Below are 21613 nucleotides of genomic sequence, written 5' to 3'. Positions count from 1 at the left end.
GCAATATTAATTATGCCAGGGGTTTTCAAACTTGGTGCCAAGGCAGTCTGGGGTGCTGCAAAATGTCCGTGGTATCAATCTATAACAAGTAAGGTGAGTGCGCCAAATAATGCCTGGTTGATCCGAATGGAAATCCTTCATTTTTTAATACAGTGTAACAAAAATTCACTAAATCCTCTTAAATCGTCATGAAAAAGCCCGACTGATGATAAGTGTTATCAAAAGCCATTTTTAGCTACCAGCAAAAATTTGTTGCAGAAGAGTGATGTCAAAATCAACAGACCTTATATTTTTTATAATTTTGTTTTTACAGTACACACTACATGGTTCCCTGAAGTTAAACTAGAATAAAAAGTTGCTGACTGTTCTTGAAACCTAAATTATGTAGTTCACGAATTCAAAAAGAAAAATTGTTTGTATGCCGTCATTTTTTCCAGAGATTTGATAACCTAGAAAATTAGATTGTAGTACGATACGACCATCGTTTGCCTTATTAACCCTCTGTTGTCCTTATATTATAAAATTGGAGTATTTTGGAGGAGGATATGAACCTGTTCTGCATATACTGCATGAACTGTGCGCATATGTGGTTCAAAACCCCTGAAAATAATGACTTCTTAATTGTTTACATAATAGAGATGGACTAGGGTACCGTGAGAAAATTTTAAATCTTCATAGGGTGTTGCAAGTCGAAAAAGTTAATTATGCATCAAATCCTTGTAATACAGCATTATTTTTTTTAATTTAAGAAATCAAAATGCCTTTAGGATTTCACTTTGGTGTGGCTTGACATCAGCTTTGTGATGGATTGAAAGTCACATGATCTATTGTTCTTTGTGGCAAGTAGAACTAAGGTAAGATCATTTTATAATCCTTGAATGTGTATGAAGTCAGATTTAGTACAAGGTCTAGGTTTAGGATCCCCGAGAAACCTCGATTATTTAAAAGAAAAAAAATATATCGCCTTTTCTTAATTAAAAAAAAAAAAATGCTAATACTATTCTGGAGCAAAAACTATTCCTGTATTAAAAAAAAGATTTCGTTTGGATTACAGTTGTTGTTATATTGAGCATCAACTGTAATACATTTAGATGTCTGTTTTTTTTTGCATATAAAAACAAATTATGTTCATTTCTCACTCCTTTGGCTTTTTTTTTTTTGGATTGAATTTTTTTTGTAAGTATTTTTTTGTATATCTTGCAGTATTATCAAACTTTTACTTAGATTCAGTAATTTATGAATGATTATCTTCAAAATCATACCTAACTTGAGAATTTCCAGTTTAAGCAAACCTAAGGCACATTTTTATAAGAATGGAAAAGTAGGTTACTTTCTCGCAATGGAAATGAATTTCATAGCTATCTCCTAAGTTCCTAGTTGCAACGAGGTGCGAAAACAAATCATTATCCTTTCATTTTCCTTTATATGTAAGAAAAAATCAGAGAGCATAGATTAAGGGTTGCTTTTGTTCAAGGCCCTGCTTTTGTTCTATGTAAATGGGCTCTATAAAAAGAGGTAGCAGAATAATTTAATAGGGTGTCTAGTCTACTGATACAGCAAATAACAAGTTTTGGAAACGAACAGGAACTTTTTTTTCTTATACTGGAAAGATTAGATTTGTATTGGAATTTTTGATGAACTGCTGAGAAAATACTTTAGGATAGACTGTCTCATTGTTGTGGACTGAGAAGCAAAATGACCGTACTGTTATCTACAATAATCCACACTGGCACAAATTTTTTTTTATTATTTCCAAATAGAGACAGGATTTTTTTTTAATTTCTCAATCTTATATAATTAAAAACTGGGCGTATGTATCTATGTATGTAGTCATTTATAACCGCGTTACTTCTCCCGAAAGACAGTGAACCGACCATCGAACCAGGTATTGATGGATTTGTAATCTTCCCCTCCTTATGTTTGGCTATTTAACATAACCCTCCGATAATAATTAGCAGAAATATCAATTAAAAACTATTAATTATGACACATAGATTGACATAAAATTCCCTATTTTTTGAAAGCTTTCCTCCATTTAAATTATTATTCAGTGCTTCATTTCAACTTTCCATAACAATGCTTTAATTAAAATTTATAGCGTGAAGTGGTTCTCTCGAATATGAACTATGTAAAATTCTTGCTTTCATTTTAAAGGCTCTTCCTGCAATTGGGGGATTTAAAATGTTTACTTTTTGGTCATTTTTCCGCAATTTGCAGCAAAATTTTACTGATTTTTTTTTCAAGACTGAGTGATGAACACGCAAGCGTCACTTGACATAGCTTTTACTTTCGAGGTAGACCCTGCAAGGCCGGGCGACGCAGCTAGTATTTGATTTGGGATTCGTATTCTTACTCTTCATTTCGGTTTTTCTTGGGATTCTTCAAAAAAGGGAACTTTAAATTCTCTGTTTACTGTTAAAAGTGTTTCCGGCTGTGTTATTTCACCGAAAGGGGCAAGTTGGGAGGAATGGATCAGTGCTGCATTTGTGCAAAAATAAAATGTAAAAAGTTATTTCTAGCCTGTCCAGCAGTAGCTTTTTACCCTTGCTCCTACATCTATCGAGCAAGCTCGAAAAATTTTTTCATATTATTTAAGCACTAATGCAGCGCTGTCCTATTTCTCCCAACTCTCTCTCAATTTTAGAAGAGGTTTCTTGAAAGAATAAATCATACATAATTGTGTTCGCCTTACATGAATTTTTTGAAAAAATAGTACTATAACTTTGACAGGAATACCTTCTATGACAAGTTTTATACTTGGGTAAATGAAGCAGGTAAAAAAAAAAACGAGGTCCTTATCTGTGCATCTAGACACTAATGATCCTGATGCGTATCCCTTAGGGTTCATACTCTATTTGGATAAAAAATTCCATGACTTCATAAAAATTTTCATGACCTTATTACAAGAAGAGAATAGTACAATTTAATATCAAACTTGCCAATTTTTGGAAATGAGCATTCGCAAAACTTTTACATGAATGCCAGTACCTCATCGAAGCACTTACTTGTGATTGAAAAAATATCAGTGTAAACCAAAAAAAAACTAAGCTATTCTTATTTGTCTTCACCACATAAATTTAAGTAAAAATACAGTGAATGGAAGGTAATGATGTTTAATGTCTAATTTGTTTTAATAAACAAGCAGAATAATAATGAATGGAACAAAGGTGGAATGAATCATTAATAAGTTTCAGTAAATTTGCTTCAATAGTGGTCTTTTAGTGTCAACAATGCATTTAATCATCCACATAACGTGAGAGTATTTATTTTGGTTCTTTAAAGTCACATTCTGTAGTAAATTCATGTTCCTAAACCAGATATTTATTTATTTAAAAAAAAAATCTGTAGTGAATAAATCTTCTGATTTAAATGTACTTGTTTACTTACCTGCACATTTTCAAATGCATATAAATTAGGTTCAGAAATTTCAGAACATAGTGTTTGATTCCTGACATTGAGTTTCGCGGGCCGTATGTCAGGCACTACTGTTTTAGAGCATTAGAAATTCCTTATTTCGGTATTACGCTAGCTATCGTCTTACTAAACATCTTTCTTTTCTAAAACCTTCAAAAAATTAAGATTAACACTGATAAATTTAATAATAAAGTCTTTACAAGGATAGAAATGAACTCAGATGCAATTATTTGCATTTTTTGAGTGGGTGTGGCAAAATCAAGAATATGCAAGTTCGCTACAACAGAATATAAAATATAAGAAGTGTTGAAAATAATGGTAAATTCAAAATGAGTGAAGTGCAAGCAATAAAATCACATTGTAAAAAAAAAAGACGAGAGGCTGCAGCAGAAGTGGACAGGCCAAGGTCCAGAATTTCATAAAGGGAGGGGTTTTAATCTTACCTGTGGAGGGGGGGGGGATTCAAGCCCTCACAACCTTTAGTTTTACAACAAATTGTCGATCCCAGTATGGCGTTTAGCACCTGTAAATACTGCTGTACCCCCCCCCCCCTTCTTCCCCTAGAAAGGATAATTCTGGCTGCACACGTGATCAAAGTATTCCTTCATTTCACAAGTTCACTGTAATCAAACCTTGTTTTTTGTTTTTTAATTAAATCTGTTTACTATGCGGTTTATTGCAACATGTATTAAAAACTCTCCACAAATTCATTTATAACATAGAATGTACAAGCTGTGTTGCCCGGTCTACTTCGAAAATAAAAATTGTATCAAGTGACGTATATTCAACAATCAGGCTTAACTAAATCAATAAAAAAAAAAAACATCATGCAAAATTTCCCTCCCAAACAAAAACAACAGATATTAAAATACTTTTAAGAAATTAAATCGAGAAAGATGGATTGAAAAAGTGTAACCAATGGGAACACAAAATAAAATAAGTTTAAGGAATTAAAATGCGAAAGAAAATGGTTAACAATTTGAATAGACATAAAAAGGCTTGTAAATATTTTTCCTTTCGAGATAGAAGCTTCGTTTTTCGACCATAGGTCGAGATGGATCTGGAGTAAAAAATATCTCTTTTTTCAATGATGTCAAAAAGAAAACTGTGGGACAATTCCTTCACTTTTTATTGATAGATGTAATGAAATAATTAGTGCCTGAATTTCAGCTAAGCCTAAAAAAATTCGAGCTAAAAACAAATAATTCCTGCTGTAATGAAGTTAGAGCATTGAAACAGATTGCATAGAACACATAAAACTCTGCCCTTTCCAACTCTATGTAACATTAATATGTGTAATTTTTCACCCTTATATTCGGGAATTTGTGAAAACTGGGCCTAAATTGGAATAAAAAAAGAACTACTGTCGAATTTTTTTCGAACTGGTCTGTAAACCTTTCTGGTGCTAAAAGAAAGATAATGTGAAATTTTCAGCGAAATCGGCCAGGTAGTTCTTGAGTTTTGCGCGTTCAAACAGACGCTTTTTGGAGACTTAATTTTATATTATGTAGATATCAAATTTTATGTTCTGAAATAATGCTTAATACGTAATTACTCGTAAACTAAACAAGAACGAGCTTATTTTAGATGCAAATTACATGACTAAACACAATCACTAATACATCTTCATAGCTGCAACAAATGCAAAATTCATCATTACCTCCTTACAATAAGCAATATTGATGCTTTGTATTGGTAAATCATTCAACGGTTTTACCGCCACCGTTTTTCCAAAATATTTTTTCAGTCGGTAAAGCTTCAACAATAGTAAAATACGTAACATTTGAATGTTATGTTAAACTTTTTAAGTTAAAAGAGAAAGAAATGCAAGCGTTTAGGTCCAACTGAGTTGAATTAGAGAAAATAATTACAGAATTACTGAGTTAAGTTACAGAAAAACTTCAGAGAGAGAAAGGAAAAAATAAAAAAAATGATAAACCAAGAATTCCAAATTCAAGTTAATTTAAGTCAATCATTCTTTATTTGACATATATTTTTATACCCCAATGGGGAGGGGTCAAACCCCTAAATCCCTCCCCTTGGACATAGCTCTGGAAGTGGATGAACTGAGATTTAAAAATTCAGATTTGTTTTTGGGATTGCTCAATTATCCAGTTTTAATAGCTTTTATGTGTAATACTGTTAAATCACTCAACATTTCTAATAATCTTTTAGCTACTGTTACTTTCTCTTTGCCAAGGACGTTTTTCCGTGACTTTAAATAAATTTCCATGACTTGGAATGAAATTTTCAATTTTCCATGACTTTTCCAGTTTTGAAATTCACTTATTTTTTCCCCATGACTTTCCAGAATTTCCATGACCCGTACAAATGCTGATTCCTGGATCAACATTTTTAATGTTCCTGCACCATCACTCGTCTTAATTTAGCTTACAAGCAACGATAAATCTAAAATAAAAAAAAACGACAGATTTGTAACTGTGGAATCAAGAGGGAAAATTGAAGATCCTTTTAAAAGCCTTAAATTATTAAAAATCAATTTCAAGTATTTTATTTGCTATTAAATAAAAACTAGCAACAGATAAAAATGTTAAATCATAGCGTTTTATTTCCTTGTCGGCCAACAATGAATTCAGTTATCAATTGCGTGAATAAAGGTTTAGCCGTTATTAAAATCTGCTTTAAAAAAATTGTAATGATTTGAATTCTATGAAACATGGAAGTTCCAAACACATTCTATCAGACACGGAAAAATAATCTCTTTATTTTGGTATTAAGTTTTAAAATTTTTAAAGTGTTTTTACTGCAAAAATCGCAAAAAACCTTTTAGAGGTTTTTAATTAATATCTTCTTTAACTGATGTCATCCAAAGATGCAACCTAGCTAAGAACACTCTCTCGATCAACTTTCCTTCCGAACAATTTTTTTTTTCAAAATCGGCCCATCCGTTTAGGCGCTAGAGTGCCACAGACAGACACGACAGATACGCTAAACTTATAACCCCTTTCCATTGTATGTTGGGGTTAAAAATATAGTATTTATGGGTCATTATACAAAAAATGTAGGTTTTTGAAGTTGGAATTCATGAGAAAAAAAAAATCTTCAATTTTTTTAAAAGTTACTTTACACTGTTCCTATTAGGCACCGTTTTACTCTCACATAGTAAGTCACATTCTTTATTGGTTATTATGTAACTTTCTTTTGTAGTTAAAAGTTTGGATGTGAACCGAGGGTAACGGATATTAAATATATATTTTATAAATGTTATTTTTAAACTTTTTATCCAAATAAACTTGCATCTTGTATGAGGAATACGATTTGAACTGATTAAAATGTACACATCTTTCTAAAAATGGGTTTTAAAAAGTTGTATGCTACATTTTCTCTCTGATGGTATATCCTCCGTTACATCTATACTGTAACGGAGGATACAAATACTTATGTTTTTCTGTGCACATTGTGTTGATTTAGGGTTAACGCAACATGTTATTTAGAATTTACTTTAAAAAAAGCGATTCAATTTTAACTATAATATTTTTTTTTGTACACAAACAATTCTTTCTTTTTTTAATCAAGAATGGAGGATAAACAAAATTAAGGACCTATTTGTTTTCAAAGAGAATAACGCTGAAATTCTTTCATACTAAGTTATTTAGCTTCACTATGAAGACCCAGAGTTGAAAAGGATGAAAAGGAGAGTTGAAAGGTTGTGATTCTACACCTCTGTAATGAGCTGCCAGTACTGCCGTCTATAGGAAATTCTATGACTTAATTAAATCCTGAACGGAGGATACAAGAAATACTATGACAGTGATTCAAAAGATTATTAATGCTATATATTTTTTTGTATTGAGTAAATAAATAAAAAAGTACATGGGAAGAAATGTGTTGAGACGCGTCACAGAGGCAAAAAAAAAAAAAAAAAAAAAAAAACATTTAAAAAATATTAAAACATTAATTTGTATTGATCATTTTAAAAATTTGTTATTCTTTTCTAAACATCATAAAAAAATGCGTGTTTTTTGCAAAATGACCCTTATACAGTTTGCGCAAAGCTGTCCTTATTTTAATGAAAAGTTACGATTTTTTTTCTTAAACGTTCCAATATATTAAATAATGAGCAGCTGATGATTTATGTGTTACATTTATATTTTATGTGCTTATATTAATGTTCTAAAATAAAATGAAAATGTGTAACATGCACTTTAGTAGTGAAATTGATTTTTATGCATGAACACTTGAGTCAAACAAATTATGAGTAGTGGTATTCACAATAGAAAATGTTATCAGCCATTTCTCGTTCCTTTTATCAAAGATATTTTAGGCAAAACTTTGCTCAAAAAAATACTCAATTAGTATCAACTTAAAACTTATTCTCATGAAAAAATGAAAATATCCAACACTTAGGATAGTTCCAATACGATAGACAATGTTTTGCCATCCATGCTGCGTTCGATTTCTTGAAACCAATTTCAAAACAGGCTTGCAACTTTAACATAAGTGGGTGGGATTGGCAGCAATCATTCTATGTTCTTTTTAGTTAAACCGTTGTAGGTAAAGGAAGACCCAGGGGAGATAGTAGGCTCAGGTAAAATTTCCTGAAAACAGTGAAACTTTTGGAAACTATGAGGAAGCTTTTTAGTGTGAACCAAGCTTATAGAAATATTCTTTAGAATTAAAAAAAAAAATTCTTTTTTTTTTTTACATTGTTATGACAAAGAGACAATTTTTTTGTTATATGATATAGGAAATTTTTTAATGTCATATTGGAAATGCGGAAAATGTACTGCAATTTTGGATCAGCAGATTAGTAGGTATCCTGTTTAAGATTGAAAAAAAAAAACTTGCCACTACTGTAAACATGAGTGCAAATTAAATTTTTCCAGACTAATTTTAAATGCAGAATAATTTTGCTTCATATTTATAAAACCAATGTTAACAAAACCATAAAAAATGCAAAGTATTGGATACATTTGTTTTAGAGTTACAAGATGTCAAACCTTTTTCAATGTGTAAGCCACTGAGAAAGGTATGCCTTCTAACTCAGAAAGACGTGTATGCAATAGGTGTTGTTTGTGACAATCTATTTTCAGCAACAAAATTGTGTTTTATTTCTTATTTTTGGTTCTTACTCTTTTTTTTTTTTTTTTTGAGCAGCTAAATATCTTATAACATGAAATTATATCACCTTCAGTTGATAAGCATTAAAAGCACTTACCATGTAATGTTCAAGCCCCACATCTCCAGATGAGCAGATTCATGTTTTGAACAAAATAGGAATGCATGAATTTGAAGGTAGAATAAAAAGACAACACTTAATTTTGTATTTTGAAGAAAACATCATTTGAAAATTAAAACTGGAGAGGAATGTTTCTGGAACAGCTTGATCTTCAAAAAGATAACCATTTCTTAGATAACAAATTCTGCAAATCCATAAATATGCAGATAACCCTTAAATTCTAAACTGCTCATTTGAAGAAAATTACCCTGAGAAAACTTATCTTTGGAGGCATACAAAAGGTAATAGAAACTAAATTGTTACACCTTAATACACATCTGATGCTCAAGAAAACATTAAAACCCACCAAAAAATAAAAATGTTTAAAAACCAACAAATAAATGATAGTTCATACTGATTTTATTTTATCAGTTGATAGTACAAATGAAAAATAAAAGATTAAACTTTAAAAAAGCAATGCAACTATAAAATTGAAAACCTAGAATAGCAAATTATGGATTTCTTGAACAATGGAAAATGCTGGAGACTGACTTCTAAACTTAGAGGAAAGGTAAAACCGCTGGATATTTACAAGGATCAAAAATAAAAATTTAATTTTTGAAAAACATTCTCAAAATCTTGTATTTCCCAGAAGAATAATAGAATCATTTAAAAAATAAATATCAATCAAGAAAAATCCTTTAGTACTTGTAAATCCAAATTGCCTATTTTTTATAAAATCATTTCATTAAACAATATTGGCTGAATAACTTTTGACAAGAAATTAGACATATTTGAAAACATATTTTGGAATTAAAAAGGAGTTTTACTTGCACGGAAATTTCAACTTTTGTCTTTAAAGTTTAAAGTATGGAAGTCAATCTTCAGCTTATTAAATAGCTTTTGATCTTCACAAAACTGAAAATTCATAGGACACAGATTTATAACGAAATACTTCCTTGTAAGGCTTTTCAAATTCCAGTTCAGGGTGATGTAAATAAATGACATGCTTCTAAAAATGAACCTTCATATTTTCTTCCCACATTTGGGCAAACTAAGAGCAATTGACTTTAAAGAATAAAAATATTCCCAACTTTAAAATGATTACAATTACAACTTTTTAACTTTTCAATTCAATTTTTTTTTTTTTTCAGATAAATTGCTTGACTTCAGATAAGCTGGAAAATTTGTAATAAAAATCAAATCCTACTTTCACATCAAATATCTAAATTTGAATGAAAGCATTGAAACTACCTAATTGAATGGCTATTAAGAGAACTGATCATGAAAATGTTGCTTCACTTTTTGAGAATGAATAAAATGTACTGAAAACTGCATTATTTCAACATGATAATGAGTATAGATTAAGATACTGAAATGCAACTTTATTTACGCATTATCTCCAAATATAATTGACCTGAAGTGAATAATTGAACAGCAGAGAAATTTTAATCGAAAACAAAAATATAAATTTCATTTGACTGTGAATTACAAAAACACTAGATTTAGCTAAGAGTGATAAACTGAAATTAATAATTTAAGCACTAAGAAAATCTCCTTTTCTGGTAATCATTATGCCTTTATTGGTCAAACATACACCTTGGACAGCTCTTGAAGCTGATCAGCATTGCTAAGTTTGAAACTCTTTGGAAACAAAATTTAGAAAAATACCAACATTTAAAATATCTTTGTTAAAAATACTAACTGAGTAAATAGAAGCATAACCCTAAATAATAATATAAATGAGAATAAAAATTTGAAACACGGGATTCTTAAAATTACTTTTAAGGCATCCAACATATAATCATGCCAACCAAACATCCATTCATTTCATAATCACCAAATCAAAAGCAGATGCCATATGTTTCAAATATGCCTTAACAGATCAAAGTTTGCATTTTTTTTTCCTTCCAAAAAACCAAATAAAAAATTGAGTTTTGAAAGGTTCTAGTTTAAAAAATGAAGAAAAAGCACAAAAGCCTTTTTTTCGTTTGAAATGATTATGTCGACTTGAATTTAAAAAAAAAAAATGCAAGCATGAACAGACAGATGAATGAGTACTTTATTTCACAAAAAATTTAAAATACAAATGGTCTAGTACATGTCTAGAACTACATGGAATGATGCAACCCACCATTTATTAAGAAAAAGAGACCCTCAATTATTTAATGTGCGAATGAATTACGATTAACTGAAGAGACGAGGTAGAGCAATCTATTTGCATTCCATACAACTTCGATAGAATAACTACACGGATAACAAGAATATTTAAAAATATGAAAATTGTAATTTTTCACAAAACAAAGAACTCAGTAAATAAAATTTTGCATAGATTAACAGTTCTCGAAAACTTCCAGTAAAAGCTTGAAAAGATGCAGCAACCAACATGGAAGATGAGCAGTCTATTTTTAAATATATGATTTAAAACAAAGTTCACTTGTGAAAGAAGCGAGTCTTGAAACGTAAAGAAACTTCTTCAAAATATTAAGAGCAAACGAAGAAGAATATAAAAGTTGAAATAAGGAATCAAAATGGTCATCAAGCAAATGGAAGTAGAAATCTCAATACAATGAAACATCAAGAACACGTCCTTCAATGCGAGCTCCCCTCATATGATCTGAACATTAATCAAGGATCATACATATGCATATTAAAAATTATACAAAACCATACATTATACAAAAATCTTCACATAAAATAAGTATTAATATATACATTCTTCTTATTGATATGTACAGGACTCAAGTAAAGGAAAAAAAAAAAGAAATATTACAAGAAGGTTTGTCCAGAAGCTTTTTCAAAAAACATTTTTATAAAAGAGAACCCTAGAAAAATAAACTAAGTCGGAAAATTTTGAGGAAATAATTCTACATAGATAATATAGGAGCTTAAGCTTAGTGATGAAAATCAAGCATTTAAGAAATGCATTCATGCTTCAAATTTATAATTTTGTAAATTAATTCCTTTTTCTAACAATTTTTGTGAAGCATCTTTCTCCAATTACAACTTTTGCAAGTTATTTAGGGATTTAGAAATTCTCTCAAACATTGGGATAATAAGGCCCTAATAAGTTTTAACCACACACTTAAAAACAGAACTTCCAAAGAACACTACTCTCACGAGGATGGTTAGAAATTCTTTGTAAGATTTTTTAAACTTTTATTTTATAAAGACCCTAAAATATGGCACAGATAGTATTTCAAGCAAAAATTACATCAGAGAATGGATTTGGCATCGAGCAGGAAATTACAGTTCGAGAAATACATAATAACACATTGGATCCACTGACATTTGTTTTTAGGAAGAATTTAAACTTGTTTCAGAATACATGCTGCAAGTAATAACTTTGTTATCAAAAATAATAATTTATAGTAAATAAATTCTATTATAGTGTTTAATTGAACTATATACTATGATTAACATATTATGTTTGTTTCATTTTTGTTACTTTCACTGCAAATAAAAAAAATAAAAATGAAACACTTTTGGAAGTTTTTTGTATGCTTGAAAGGGTAAAAGTCCAGTAGATTTTGAAATTAATCTTAAATTGTATCCACTACTTAGTGATTTCAAATCAAAAATCATGGCAGATTATAAGCAGCTGATGGTAAGGGTTTCGAGTTGGCACAGTATTTAAATATGACTAGCAAATTTAACCTTTAAAAGTTCTCTAAAACGAGCACCAACGTGAAAGATCTGTTAATAAGTGGCATAAAACTAAATTTAATTTGAAATATTTAGACTATTGTCTGAAATATTAATATGACAGAGTGGCAAATACCGGACAGGTTAAAAATAAATCTAATAATGGTTAACGGTAGAAAAACATGACTACTGGAGTTTTGACTCCAATAATAGTTAATAAAGCCTATAACAGTTAATAGTAAATCCTATTAGGGCTCCAGGGCCCTAAAAAAAACACTATAAATAAGAAATAAAAAAATCTAAATCTAGACTAGCTTAGGTTCAGCATTAAAATTCCTTGGTTAACATTATTAACAAAATTAATGTTATGTTTACCATTTTTTTTTTTTTTTTGTTTTTGGCAACTATTGAAAAGTGTTGCTTACCCACCCACGAACAGAGTAAGTATAATAAAAGAGAATAAAAATGTAATGGGCATTAAGGCTGCAGGCAGCCTAGGTCAAGAATGACCAATAGGAGTTTATAAGTTTATTTTACTGGTTGTAAAATACAATTCCTTTTAATTGTGTGAACACAATAGGGGTGTTAACAGTGGATAGATAACAAAGAGAATTTAGGTATGATTCAATGAGAAAAGTAAACAATCAATAATAAATGGCTTAATGCATTTAAAAATACATTAACTTTTAATAAATTTTCTAGAGAAAAAATAATGCCTAAAACCAAATGAAACCCAGTTAAAATAAAAAATTTAATGCTAAACTTATTATAGTAACACAACTTAAAAAAAAATGAATAAAATAAAATACACATACTTAAAACAGCAAAATTCAAAAATACTAAAAACTATTTTTTAATCACATATATATATATATATATATATTATACTTGTTTTTTAAAAAGGATACCAACTGCACGCTGTGCATCTCGTTCTGATGTGAAACGCACAATTGCAGTGCCACGTCCTTTCATTTCAGTGTAACGAATGTCACCTGCAACAAAAAATTAGTCATTACTTGACATGTGATATAGTGGTTGAATACTTGCAAAACAATATGGCTTGTGGCAAGCCTGGTAATAGAACATCACTAGCTCTCAGCTCTAAATCAGATTATAATACGCTGTAACTTACCTTTTTTAATTTGAACAAAAATCTATTAAATTTCAAAAAAAAATTAATTACTTTAAAAAAATGATGCTATACATTTAAATATTGCAATTTGCAGTAAAACAAATAAAAAACTTCATGCAATAATGATAAACTACGGTAAGTTACAGTTAAATAAAAACTTACCTATTTCACGAAACCTGTCACGAAGATTTTGCCATGTGTAAGTCATCGGGAGCTAAAAATAAAATACTTGAGAATTAAAAAAATCCTAAGTTAAATTAAAAGCATTTACAGGGAGAAGTAAAGCAATCTAATAGCGTAACAAACCTAAAGCATGAAAACACTACTCAAAAAAATTAGTGGTGTACGTATGGTTTTAACCTATTTATACAAATGCTTAGCATTCATAAATTAAAGCATTCGAAAATTGAAGAGCTAAAGCTCAAAACTCGCGGTCGCCAGTCGCCAAATGCGAAAAATTTCCAAAATTTGGCGACCATTATTTTCCCTTCAGTCGCCAATGTGGCTACTATTCGCCAATGCAACCTTCCCTGACCTATAATCTTGACATATGATCTTTCCCCAAATTCTTTTGTCCACTAAAAGTTCGGCTATCGGATCGCCGGGGATGAAGGAGGGGGGGGGGGGAGTATTGTCCTCCTTCTGATGTCTCTACGTCCAGCATTAAGAATTATTTTACCACGAAATGCAAGTAATTTAATGTATTTTAAATATTACTATATTTATATGCAATTGTGCTATGTGTTCTTGTTCTGAAAGAAACAAAAATCGCAATCACGACGGCAAATTTGTTACAAAACTTGCTATTTCGAAAAATCGGCTTTCTTTACACGCGATTAAAAATAGACAAATTTCATACACCAATTTAGTAAATTATGCTTTTTGATCTTAAATTCATTTTTCAACTTTATTTCTCCTTAACAAATGGCTATTTCTTCGTTTTGCGGTATTTTTAAACTACGCGTTTTCAAAATGGCGTCACGTTGTTAGATTTTCATTTTTACCAGTTAAGTCCTTTCCAAAACAAATGAAAAGAATTAACATTTGGTTTATATGTTTAATTCTTTTCATTTATTGTACATTTGGTTTACATATGAATAGACAAAAATGGCGCCTTTGAATCAAAATGCATCGAGACAAGTTAAAAACGATATCGCTAAAAAAAATTTTTTTTGCAAGATTTTTAATTTTTTGTTTGAATCATATTGTCTGTTTTTCCTTTTTTCACTTTTTAAAATATAAAACTTAATGGGGGAGAGGACATATCCGTTTATTTACTTTATTTCTCCTAAAAAAATTGTTATTTTTAAGTTTTGCGGTAAATTTTCAAAATGGCGTCCCGCATTTTCAAAATGGCGTCACGTTGTAGATTGTCCATTTTCACCAGTTAGAAGAGGAAAATGTCTGTTCCAAAATAAATAAAGAGAAGTACAATCGCATTTATAAAACACATTTTTAAAAAAAAATGGCACCCTTGCGTCTAGAGAAGGTGGAATGCATACGGCTGAAACCCTTTTTTTTTCTTATTCTGCTGGATCTTTTAATTCATTTTTTTTTCGTTTTGTTTTATATTGTTTAGCTTCCTTTTATTTATTCATTTTTTGACACTCAGACTTCGATTTTTATAAAATTTTGCATACATTTGAAAAAGCAAAAATATATTTTTGTAGAATCGCAAATGATTTAGGTTTTACATTCTGTTGAAGTTTTTAGTATTTTGTTGTTTTCTTTATCAAGGAACTAACTCATCTTTTGGTTGAAAGCTGTGGTGTTTCTAGAAGCTTTAAGAGCTGAAAAAAATAATGCAGATTATAGTTTGCAAAAGATGTGTTAAATAATATCTGGGCAGGGGTGCCCGTTCCCCCCCCCCCCTCCAAAATTTTTCCTCTACCCTCTTTTCCTTCTTAGCTCGCCTTTTATTTCATTTATTTTTTAAATATTTTTTATCTACTTATTTATTTTAATTATTATAAGAAAAGTTCTGTGTTACGCCAATGACATATACACACATATTAAAAAAATATATTAAATAATTTAAATTAAAATAAAGTTTGGCTACTATTTTTTGAGATTTGGCTACCATTTTGTGAGGATCTGGTAGCCATTGGCTACCAATTCAAAATTTGAGTTTTGAGGTATATGAAGAGCAGTAGAAAGAAAATAAAAACTTCATAATAACTCAACGTTTATGACCAGAAAAAAAAAGCATGGAAAATTGCAATAATTTACTTCATTTTTTCCATTGTTCCCCAAATTCTTTTGAGTGGAGTACATTAGTATTATTTGTGAGGCGATAGATGAAAACCAATTTTTTTTTCCGAAAAAGTTGGGAAAAAAAATGTCTTTTTTCAAAAGTTACATTTTTTAGGAAACATAAAACACATGAAATATAACAAAATTAATTGCAATCCATATAACAGAAATATGCATCAAGTATTTAAACATACTTCAAAATTAACTAGTACGTTTCTTTGTTCGAAACACGGACATTATTCTTATCATCATTCAACCGTTAGTTTTAAACAATGATTTTTGTAGCAAGTTTAATAAATCTTTTTTACAAAAAATTTAAGAAATAATATAAATTAATGAATAAAATAAGCAGACACACGGCAACATACGTTAAAAAACCCTCTTTAAGTATTTGAAATTTTTTAGAATGCAAAATGATTTAAATCTCAAACAAGACATGTAATTTTGGGAAAAGCATGCGTTTGGCATTAGCACTTTTCCAAACATATGTTTTTTGTAGAATTCGTGGTGGATGAAATTTAAGAAGGGAAAATAGAAAGAAAAAGAAAATGGTAGAGGACAATTAAGAAAAATTGGACATATTCTAAGAAAAATAGTATTGCTGTGAGACTTGCATGAGGCAAAAAAAGAGGAAAATTTTTCTGCATCACCGATACTTTAAAAATAACACACTGTTAACAAAATTTGTATTTTTCAATATGTGTCTTATAATACGTGGGAGCAGTTTTGGAAAAATGATAAACAGTAAACCTTTATGTAATAAATCTAGCTTAAATGTTACTGAAAAAATGTTTTCAAGATGTATGTATAGCTTTCAACAGTCAAATTCCATGACAAAATCTCACAGAGAAAGTATAAGTGTTCTAATTTCAAATTGCTGCAAAAAAAAACTAATTGGCTGCTTTTTTCAATTAAAGCATTTATCTTTGATGTCATTTTGTCAATGCAAATTTAATAGAAGGCTAGAATAAATATATTTCTGCCAGTTTCAACACTCATTTCAAAGCTATAGCCTTTTCTTTGTTGTACAACCATTTAACTGCACCAGCCTAATCTAAGGTAAGCATTTTAAAATTCTTAGTAGCTTAAAATATTATTAAATACAAAAAATAATTTTTAAAACACTGAAGTTTGTTTTGAAAACTAAATAGAGATTTAACATTACAGGCATCTTTTTAATAAATCTTAAGAAAATATTAAGATACTATAGTATTCTGCTGAGCTTTTAACAGAAACATTTTATATACCAACTAGTGACATAAAAAGGACAATAATAAATAAAGCTTACATTTCTCACAACAATGGTATCCGAACTTCGACTATTGCGATAACCATCATCAGCTCTGTCAAATGATCTATCATAATCACTATATCCAAGTCCAGCAGCACCACCAACAGCAGTGGCTCCTAGAGATAATCCAGTCCCTCCAAGTCCTCCAGTAAGAGACGTTCCAAGTCCTCCACCAAGACCACCAGCTCCAAGACCACCTGGAGTGTTAGACATAGTACCTAGTCCTCCAGGTAGCAAGCTTGGATTGCCAAGGCCAGCAGCTCCTGTACTTCCCAGACCTAAACTTTGACCAACACCACCTACACCAACACCGGCATTAAGATTGGAGAAGTTTCTTTCTTGAATTCCCATACCAATACCAGCAAGGCCGGGAATGCCAGTAGCACTGGCACCAACGACACTTGATGTCATTTGATTTGGCATGAGACCAAGACTGCCAGCTCCAACGCCTCCAAGACCACCCACAGGTGTCAACCCACTGGTTGCCATGTTATTTACAGCAGAAGAATCTGAAATTGAAAATTTTTGATTCTTTAACAAAATCTACATGCATTTTTATGACTTTATAATTTAAATAATGTCAAGAATAAGTTTCACTAATTTTTAAAAAATAACATTTAAATTAACATTAACAACATTATTTACTACATATGTAAAGACAGAAAAAAATAACTAAATATATTTTGTAGGAGATTTTCAGTTTTTTTCTATTACGTCAGCAAAAGTAACATTAACGAAAGTTGCTATAAAAAGTTGCCTAACCAAAAAAGTAGTAAATACTCATTTAAGCGTACAGTGGCAGCGTAGTCACAAAAATGTCAACTTTTTTTTGCCTACAAGATAGACAATTACATGAAGATCAATAACTTTATTGATAACTTACTTGATAAATGAAGTGGAAGACCATTAGCACCCAGTCCTTTGCCAACACTTTGCAAACCCTCTAAAAATATGCATAAATGTATTAAAATAAATACTAAGCATGTATAAATACAAAGTTAAAATATATATTTATTTACCAGGCAACCGCTTATCCTCCCCATCATCTTTGTGCTTTTTATCCTAAAAAATAGAAAATATAAATGTACCCACAAATAGGATTTATAAAAAGGAAATTAAACAAATACAATGAAAAAAACAAAAACTTACCATTCTCACACTCATTGTTCTGTTATAAAACTTCTGCCCATTAAACATAGCTTTGATCAGATTAAAGAAATTTCATTCCACAGGCAAGGATATTTTGAAGAGTGATAACAAAAAAGGCAACAATAAACAGCAGGAATCAATTCAGGTTTTATTTTTTTAAGTCTGCATTTTATGAAAAAGCGAAATATTTTTAGCGAATTTTCTTTATTTTTATAAAAAAGAAATTACGGTGAATTCAAATTTTTTTTCAGCTTAAAAAAAATATTAGGTAAAGTTAAATATATGCAATGTTTTTTTCCTCGGGAAAATTTCCAATATGATACACAATAATACTCTTTTAATCACTAAAAATACCGAATAAAAGTATTTACTCTAAAATGGATTTCCAGAACAAAAGAATCTTCAAATTTTGTCAATAATGATATTAAGTTTGATGGCAAAGAAGGAATCATAAGGTTTTTAGAGGGTTTTTTTTTAATTATTATTTAGAAACTTCAAAATTATTATTTTATATTAAAAACTAATAAAAGAATTTAGCAATTAAGTGCTTATTATTCTAAAATTGAATTAACAAAAAATAAATTCTCAGAATAAATAACAAAACTAATCATTTTAAACCTGCATATATCAAAACAACTTTCACTCTTTCAAACGATTGAAATATAAGCAGGATGCAAAACGATTGAAATCTCAGTTATTTGAAAAAGTTCCCTTTAAAATTAGTAATTAACTTACATAATATTAATATGATAACTAAAATTTTAGGAAAAGCTACATACAAAAAATGAAAAAAAAAAAAGTAACTCCTAACATTTCTTTGACTTAAACAGAAGGAGAATATTAATGTTCAAGTGATAGAAACATATAGTAAACAAAAAACAGCAAGTTTTATAGAGGCAGATGCTATCAGATTTTGATATAGAATTAAAAACAAATTTCATATTTTAGAAACCATGGAAGACAGTTCAATGCTTGGTGCACCTAGTTTCGAAAATCCCCTATAATAATTACTTATTACCTATATTTTTTTCTAATTTTGGGAGGATCCCGGGGTCCCTGGACTCCTTATATATATGCCCTTGTCCTTAACCGATCTTTAACTGTTATTAACGATCCTTATAAAGTATCGATTATGTTTGCAAACACAGGCCATCCACATTTTATTGTTATACCTATGTTTAAGCAAAAACTTCTTTGTATACAACGTTTTTAGTTTTTTTTTTTTGGTGCTAAAATTATTAAGCTGCTTGATGAACTGACTTTGGAGCAAACTACATAAAATTGGCCGCGTGAGAATCTTCTCTTAAATCAATCCCTGCTACTTTTAATGTCTGTCCTTGTGACTTATTAACGGTTATTTCAAAGCAAACTTTTACAGGAAACTGCACTCTTCTAAATTCAAAAGCATAGTCCACCTGAGATGATGTTCTTAAAAACTTCGTTTCTAGTTTTGAAAAAATGAAAGCAAAAGACAGAAACATTATTATTTGACTTGAGAAAAGCCTCGAAGAACCACGTGAGAAACAAAAACAATATCAAATTTAAAATTCGCTATCGACCAAAAGTTGAGATGAAGTACTGAATAATGATTTGAATGGAGGAAAGCCTTCGAGAAAATAAGGGATTTGAATTTCAATTACAGGTTTTAATTTTGCAGAAATTAAGGGGTTTTAATTAATTTCTCCCAAACTAATTGAGATTTCGAAAAATCCTTTCTTAGTGGTTACTTTCGTAATCATGCGGACATGCCTGCCAAATTTCAAGTCTGAGGTATCAGCGGTTTCGGCTGTGCGTTGATATATATATATATGTTATCTCAGGACATTGATTTTTATATATTAAGATTTATTATGAAAACATAACTTAAGATTTATTAATGGCAAGTAAGTGCTAAACAGAAGACTTTTTGAAAAAATAATTATGAATAGATTAAAAAAACAAAGGGATACAAATTGCTTGAACAGCTTCAACAGGATGTCCCATTTCAATAGTTCCATGACCTTTACTGTTACCATCTTCATCTCGTTTCAAATCAATCTTCACAACTCTTCCAGCTAATTTAAAAACTTCTTCTAATTTCTGTGTAGTAACCTTATAGTCCAGCTGAAAGCAAGAGAACACATTAACTGCAGAGATAAAAATTACCATGCTAAATAAACATCACATGCCTATTTATGATCAGACATCTATGTCATAATTCAAAATTAATAATTTTAAAATCTCAAAAATGTTTTTTCATTCAGTCAAATCTAAGAAGCAAAAAATAATCATAATCATAATATCTACACAATCTATTAACTATTTCAAATATACGTTCATAACTGTCAATTCAATTGATAATTTTATTCATCTTACATTAGCAACAAAAACTCGACACGTCAAAGGTCCTTTGATGCCTAGTGCATCTAAAAACTGGGGACTTAAGCCATAGGTAGTGTACTGGGGTGTGTTATTGTTTCCAAGATTTCCCATGCCTCCAAGTCCACCAAAATCATCACGATCTCGATCCATGTTATTCATTCCTCCTCCTCCTCCACCACCACGGCTACGTCCTAATGGTTTACCAGTCTTGTCACGATCCACATCAAAATCCTGAAGGTTTAAAAAAATAAAAAATTTTAAATACTCTATCATCTCAGCCAAACAAAATATTTAAAAATCAAGCAAAGCCTCGGTTTTTAATAAATTCATAAATGTTTTAATGCAAATTTGAAACAGGACTGAACATACGAGGAAGAAACTGGATACTTTTTAGCATTTAGTGTATAACTTAATAATTAACATTATTAAAGGGATTTACTTCTTTGACAACAAGTTGACGTGACTTAAACTCATATCTATGTAAAAGATCCACAGCTTTCTGCACAGATGATGCTTCTTTAAATTCAACAATCCTAAAGTAAAAAAAGAAAAAATTAGAATTGTTTTGACCAAAAAAAGTTTTGCAATTAAGGATTGGTTGCTGAAGAATAAATAACACAGCTATGCTATGAGTTTTATGATTATTAATTTTAAAATTGAAAAGAGAATTCAGTTCTCAATTAACAGGATTTAACATATTGTAAAGTTATCTTTGTAGATCAAAAACTTTAAATGTTTCTATCTATAGCTGGGGTTGTGGTTTATCTATCAGATTAATAGCATCTACTTTGTCATAATACTAACAAACATGCTATGAACCAGAATGTCAAACACAGTCAGACCTTGCTATAAAGTTATCCTGCATACAAAGACACTTTTCTAAATTTCATACTCACTGAATAAGAAATCTAGGTAATTGAGTAACATATATCCAGGCAGGTCTTCAATGATGCAACTACTTATGACATCACTTCTGTTTGGCATTAGTTGGGTGATTTCAGCGCCATACTAATCGAGTTTCAAGAATTTTCTGCGGCTTAAATTTTTTTTTACAAGGCCCTTCTAGAAAGTCAAAGTAACAGCAGATATACAGGAAGGGAAAACGCAAACCACTCAAAGAATTAAATACAGTAAACCCTTGCTTTCCACCAAAATACAGCATAAATCAAAACCACCATGCGACTTTGAC

The 21613-nt window shown here is 30.1% G+C and overlaps 1 protein-coding gene across 1 annotated transcript in view; it reads right to left on the bottom strand.

Annotated features, from left to right (window-relative positions):
- Positions 1-10637: 10637 nt before the first annotated feature.
- The window catches only part of LOC129229256 (myelin expression factor 2-like), a 33937-nt gene continuing 22961 nt past the window's right edge, over positions 10638-21613 (bottom strand). Inside the window, exons 5-14 of the mRNA XM_054863523.1 lie at positions 20864-20957; positions 20419-20655; positions 20013-20166; positions 18064-18113; positions 17934-17976; positions 17798-17857; positions 16912-17423; positions 13533-13584; positions 13147-13230; positions 10638-11210 (exon numbers count right to left, since the gene is read on the bottom strand). Coding sequence (XP_054719498.1) covers positions 11155-11210; positions 13147-13230; positions 13533-13584; positions 16912-17423; positions 17798-17857; positions 17934-17976; positions 18064-18113; positions 20013-20166; positions 20419-20655; positions 20864-20957 — 1342 coding nt within the window. The 3' untranslated portion in view covers positions 10638-11154. The remainder of the gene's footprint in view (positions 11211-13146; positions 13231-13532; positions 13585-16911; positions 17424-17797; positions 17858-17933; positions 17977-18063; positions 18114-20012; positions 20167-20418; positions 20656-20863; positions 20958-21613) is intronic.

This window comes from Uloborus diversus, chromosome 9 (genome assembly GCF_026930045.1).
Source record: "Uloborus diversus isolate 005 chromosome 9, Udiv.v.3.1, whole genome shotgun sequence".
In the NCBI taxonomy this organism is placed as follows: Eukaryota; Metazoa; Arthropoda; class Arachnida; order Araneae; family Uloboridae; genus Uloborus; species Uloborus diversus.
Note: the sequence above shows the minus strand (reverse complement) of the source record. Positions and strands in the feature narration are given on the sequence as shown.